Genomic DNA, 6000 nt, shown 5'->3' on the forward strand with positions numbered 1-6000 from the left:
TTCCCCTTATGTTATATGTTTAATGTTCATCTTACACAGATTCTCATCCCTGGGTGGCGGGAGATTGTTGCATTTCTTGTATCTAACAAGAGGATTCAGTGCACAGAAAACGTCACAAATCATTCCTAATCAGTGAGTGAGTGGATGAAGGGGAATCTCAAAGTGTTTTTTTTATTTTTTTTATTTTCAATTTAAAAGTGTGGTCCTATGAGGTGAAGCGTCAGATAATCATTTTGTTTTTGTCATTTGATATAGTGCCACTTCCCTGAATCATTTGATCACTGCCATGAATTTAGTGACAGGTACTAATGGGCTCAATTTATCTATTCAGGTAGTACAAATGGCAAATCAGAAAAAATCAGACAAAAATACTGCTCTCAGAACTCTGTAGTGGCTTATTCTTGCCAGATTTTATCATTAGGACACGGACAGTTTTTGATCTCAATAAAATAACGACCTCTTCCCCTGAACTAATGAATTTCAAAATATGATTTTTCTAATGTGATGATTTTGAAACTTCCTTCCTAGGTTCTAAAGGGGAGACTGGTGACGTTGGCAGCCAAGGGCCCCCAGGAATCACTGGACCCCAAGGCCCCAAAGGCCAGAAAGGAGAGAAGGGTGGGTAACCATTTCCTTTTCGGATCAAACTTGGAGACTCTGAAACAAAGGCTCAGTTATTGAAAGAGGGTTTTTAAAAGTACAAATATTTGATAAATCATCTCATATATTAATTTGACATGAAATATTAACTTTGAAAAACTTTCAGGTATATGTAAACCATCCTGCCCCCTTTCCTTCTCTGTCTCACGCTCTCACATGCACACAGTCACATGCACGTACACACACACACACACACACACACACACACACACACACACACAATGACATATATACACACACGCCAGTAGGGGAGACTATTTTCTTAAGTTATACTATTTTTCATTTATTCAGGCAACATGTTTTAATTATGTTTTTCCTTCTCCCATCTCCTCCCAGATCTCTGCCACCTCTTTACCCATCCAACTTCATGTTCTCTCTCTCTCTCTCTCTCTCTCTCTCTCTCTCTCTCTCTCTCTCTCTCCATGCTTCCCCCAAATAAAAACCACAACAAAGAACAGAAATCAAAACAAACAAACAAATTATAAGAAAAAATGCCAAGAGAAACTCTTTTTTTCTTATTTATTTATTTATTTATTTATTTATTTATTTAAGATTTCTGTCTCTTCCCCACTGCCGCCTCCCCTTTCCCTCCCCCTCCCCCTAATCAAGTCCCCCTCCCTCGTCAGCCCAAAGAGCAATCAGGGTTCCCTGCCCTGTGGGAAGTCCAAGGACCACCCACCTCCATCCAGGTCTAGTAAGGTGAGCATCCAAACTGCCTAGGCTCCCACAAAACCAATACGTGCAGTAGGATCAAAAACCCATTGCCATTGTTCTTGAGGTCTCAGTAGTCCTCATTGTCCGCTATGTTCAGCGAGACCGGTTTTATCCCAGGCTTTTTCAGACCCAGGCCAGCTGGCCTTGGTGAGTTCCAGATAGAACATCCCCATTGTCTCAGTGTGTGGGTGCACCCCTCGAGATCCTGAGTTACTTGCTCGTGCTCACTCTCCTAATGCTCCTGATTTGGACCTTGAGATTTCAGTCCGGTGCTCCAATGTGGGTCTCTGTCTCTGTCTCCTTTCATCGCCTGATGAAGGTTAATATTCAGGAGGATGCCTGTATGTTTTTCCAAGAGAAACTCTTAAACAGCCTTCCCACCACTTCCTGGCTCCCGGTGTGACCCAGAGACTAGAAGTTACAAGGTATGGACTCTAGAGAAGGTCTTTTCTTTTAGTGTGAGATCTTTTATTCCTTCTTTTCCTTGCTCTAGTACTGGGGAGTGAGGCCATGCATGCTAGCTAAGGCTCCTCCACTGAGCTATACACACCCAATTAAGTGTGGATATTTTTCTTTAATGCAATTAAGTTAACATTAAATAGTACCAGAGTAGGTAATCCTGTAGAATATTTAGTTTTGGTAGAAATCTGGATGGTAAGGAGCATTTGATATTGTTTTTGACTCACTCTGAAATCAGAGGTGTTATCAATGATGGCACAACTGAATAAATTAACTAATAAGCTCAAACAAATCAAGAAATAATTAAAACACAGCAATGATTTTTTCTGCTGGCTGGACCCTGACAGAAGTGGATTTTTATTGACTAACAACCTGTTTCTCAAAGAAGATTTGTAGCTATGAACACTTCCATTGATCTTTTCCTGCCCAAGAAGTCTATAACTCTGAAAACATTAGCCTTTCTGTCCCAGAAATGACTGGTTCTTTCAGTACAAAGGTAGTTACAGATTCCCTGGGATAGTTAGAATTTCCCCAGTGAATACTGGTACCCTATACAAAGACTGTCTGTCCATCAAGCTCAGTGCTGTCGGATGTCAGAAGGCCTAATGTCACGTATACATCACCCTCCGCACGGCTCGGGAACTGCCTAACTCATTCTTGCCGGAACAGTCAGTGAAGTAATTACTCAAAAAATATGCTCAGGCGAGAGAGTGCTACTTCACACTTGTCAGCTCTGCGATTCTCATTCTTGGAAACATTTAATCCTTTTGTGGCTGAATCATGTTAGCAGGGAGCCTGTGAAATAAGGTTGGGTGATGAACTTCCTCGGAGCTTCGTACGTTTTGGGAGCTAGACTTCTGGAAGTGGAAGAAAATCCGGGGCGGTACCGTAAGACACGGTTCTTAAGAAGAGGCTTTGATGAACGATCAAAGCATCATTTCATTCAGCCAGTCTTTATAAAGTGGCAACTCTACTTTCCCTTTACTTCCAGAGTTGGCGTGGACTCCTGGTTAAGAATAAAAGTTTCAACGTTTCCAAAACCTTGTTTGAATGGCTGCACGCTAGTCCGTCACCGCCTAACTGAATACTTTCAATTAAGGCGATTAATCCCCTTAAATAAACTTAAATGCCACTAATGCTGGGTGTGGTGGCGCACACCTTTAATCCTAGCACTTGGGAAGCAGAGGCAGGCAGATCTCTCTGAGTTCAAGGCCAGCCTGGTGTAGTGAATTACAGAACACCAGGGATACATTCAGCATCAGAACCTGTCAGAATATGTTTGGATATTTTTCTGGTACTCCATAGGTTAAATTTGCACATTTGACTTTGTTTAGAGTAATAAATAGAGAAGCCAGTTCCTTAGGAAACTAGAGTGACCCATATTGGATTTCTCTGGGTGGTATTATGGCAAATATCTGAATGTTTAAGTCTTTTTATTATCATAATGTTTCCTGTAGCTCTGTAAGAGTATGCAGAAATTATTATAACATGTAAGGAAAATGACCCATTTTGACAGTGTCTCTTAAAGGTGGTTTTTCTTTCCTGGCTTTGGTTTTTGTTAGTTTTAGTGAATGGAAGAAAGTGGTTCTCTCTCTCTCTCTCTCTCTCTCTGTGTCTCTCTCTCTCTCTCTCTCTCTCTCTCTCTCTCTCTCTCTCTCTCTCTCTCTCTCTCTCTCTCTCTCTGTCTAAACTTCTATAGTGGGTGGCAAAGAAGAGAGATTTTGCCCGACATTCAAAATTTACAATAGGAAAACACCAGCTCACACATACACACCATTTGCCGATTATTTGAAATTTCATGAGGAATTTCAAGAATTATGTGAAGACTGCAAGGAGTTCTGCTCAAGGGATCAGCTGTTAATCCCTTCAAAGTGGCTTACTATTAACCAGAACTCACAACCCCAGATGCCCTTCAACACCTTCTTTTCTCGTACTGCTTTTCCTTTAAACAACTTTTGTTAAGAAACGTTGGAACATGGCGAAGCTCTGAACCACAAGCTAGATTTATCCCAAATAACATAGGTCCGTTAGAATTAATTCCTGTACTATTTTAGGACTGAAGGGAGAACGGGGAGACCAAGGAGCAGGTGGCATTCCAGGATACCCAGGAAAGCCTGGAGAGCAAGGTAAAGTCCAATTGATCTACCACGTGACGACCCGAGTGCAGGAAAGCCCTGTCTCTTCCTGCTTGGAAATGTCGCATGGGCAAGGTTTATACTCCAGTTCTCACTATTTTAATAACTCAGTGTGCTCATTGTGTGAGTTGAATCCAGGAGCTGAGACATTAGGCAAATATGTCTGTGCTCTGATCCCTTTCCTGAGCTCTTATCAGAAATGGAATCTGCCTTTCCTCTTCTGTGCCTGTGAGACTTTGGGTGTAGACGGGTGAAACAGAGGTTGGAGCCCTTACACGAGTTGGGTCAAGTGCAAAAGCTAGTGGAATAAAACACCTCTGTATTATCTTAAAAGCAAAGCAAAGCAAAGCAAAAAAAAAAAAAAAAAAAAAACCTGAAACACTACTGTTTCTTGGAAGCCTTAGCTATTCTTCTGAGAACGTGACACGGTAATTACTGCTCGCTACATTTAATGACTCCTTGAAACAGACATTACCGAGGCAAGAACCAGGTTTACAGGTCCTATTGGTGGGAATTACTTTAATATTTTAGGTAATAGCATCCTGTCGTAGCTTATATGATTCTTAAGCATTATTTTACTTTTTCATTGTAGGTGGTTTTGGTCCCAAGGGAGACAAAGGAAGCATTGGTCCGGCAGGAATAAAAGGACAGAAAGGCTCCAAGGGGGACCTGTGTGACAATGGCACCAAAGGAGAGAAAGGGGACCCTGGGGCCACTGGTGCCCATGGCTTCATTGGAGAGCCTGGGGCCAAGGGCGAGAAGGGAGATGCTGGGGAGAAAGGCGATCATGGAGATTTTGGGGAGAGGGGAGAGAAGGGGCAGAAGGGTGAGGCAGGCGTGAAGGGAGAAAAAGGTAGCAGAGGAGAAGGGACCGAAGGCAAAGGCGGCTCAGATGGTCTACCTGGACCCAGAGGCGATCCCGGCCCTAAGGGAGAAAAAGGAGATGCAGGTCCTCCTGGTTTAACCGGACCTGCCGGGCCAAAGGGCGAGCTGGGGAGCAAAGGGGCTCGAGGGCCTACTGGGAAGAAGGGCTCCCGGGGGATCAAGGGCTCCAAGGGCGAGGCCTCTCATGTTCCACAGTCGGCTTTTAGTGCCCTGTTGTCCAAGCCTTTTCCTGCCCCAAACATTCCCATCAAATTTGACAAGATTCTCTCCAATGACCAGGGCCATTACAACCCCATCACAGGGAAGTTTAACTGCAGCGCTCCAGGGACGTATGTGTTCTCCTATCACGTCACAGTCAGGGGCCGACCTGCTCGAATCAGCCTTGTGGCCCGCAACAAGAAGCAGTTCAAGTCCAGGGAGACGCTCTATGGTCAGCAAGTAGACCAGGCCTCCCTCCTGCTCATTCTGAAACTGAGTGCCGGAGATCAGGTGTGGCTGGAAGTGTCTAAGGACTGGAACGGACTGTACGTCGGCCCCGAGGATGACAGTATTTTTAGTGGGTTCCTCCTGTACCCGGAAGAAACTCATGGAAAGTCACCATAAATTCGGGTTTTGGACACTGCACTTTTGATTTAGTCTATTAATCTTGAGCCCAGCTCTTAAAAACTTTGATTTTTTTCATGATTATAAGTGCAACACAGAAACATTTAAAAACTGTACAACATAGAACGACTCTGATTTCAAAGCATCTCCTTTGAAATATTTATGTCTTTGAGAACATGTCTATTAAGTTTGTAGCTAACATTTTTCGTTTAATAATGTAATGATATTACTGATGCCATTTCAGGAATTAATAATGGCAACGCTAAAAGCTATGAATGAGGTTTATAATTAATAAATATTTAAGTGATGGTTTGAATGTCTCCCATATGAATGAATGTTTGGTCACAGGAAGTGAAACTGTTTGAAAGAATTAAGAGGTATGGCCTTGTTGAAGGAAGTGGGTCACGAGGGGTGGGCTTTGAGGTGTCGGAAGCCCTTGCCAGGCCCAGTGTCTGTCTCTTTCTGCCTGCTGTCCGCAGGTCAGGATGCCAAGCTCTCAGCTATCACTCCAGCATCAGGCCTGTCTGCTTCCCACCGTGATGAC

The 6000-nt window shown here is 43.4% G+C and overlaps 1 protein-coding gene across 1 annotated transcript in view; it reads left to right on the forward strand.

Moving 5' to 3' along the window:
- Window positions 1–5724, forward strand: part of Otol1 (otolin 1) — a 105477-nt gene extending 99753 nt beyond the window's left edge. Inside the window, exons 4-6 of the mRNA XM_050147428.1 lie at window positions 529–618; window positions 3888–3959; window positions 4561–5724. Coding sequence (XP_050003385.1) covers window positions 529–618; window positions 3888–3959; window positions 4561–5456 — 1058 coding nt within the window. The 3' untranslated portion in view covers window positions 5457–5724. The remainder of the gene's footprint in view (window positions 1–528; window positions 619–3887; window positions 3960–4560) is intronic.
- The last annotated feature ends 276 nt before the right edge of the window (window positions 5725–6000 follow it).

This window comes from Alexandromys fortis, unplaced genomic scaffold, assembly GCF_014885135.2.
Source record: "Alexandromys fortis isolate MF-2015 unplaced genomic scaffold, M_Fortis_MF-2015_v1.1 scaffold_53, whole genome shotgun sequence".
NCBI lineage: Eukaryota > Metazoa > Chordata > Mammalia > Rodentia > Cricetidae > Alexandromys > Alexandromys fortis.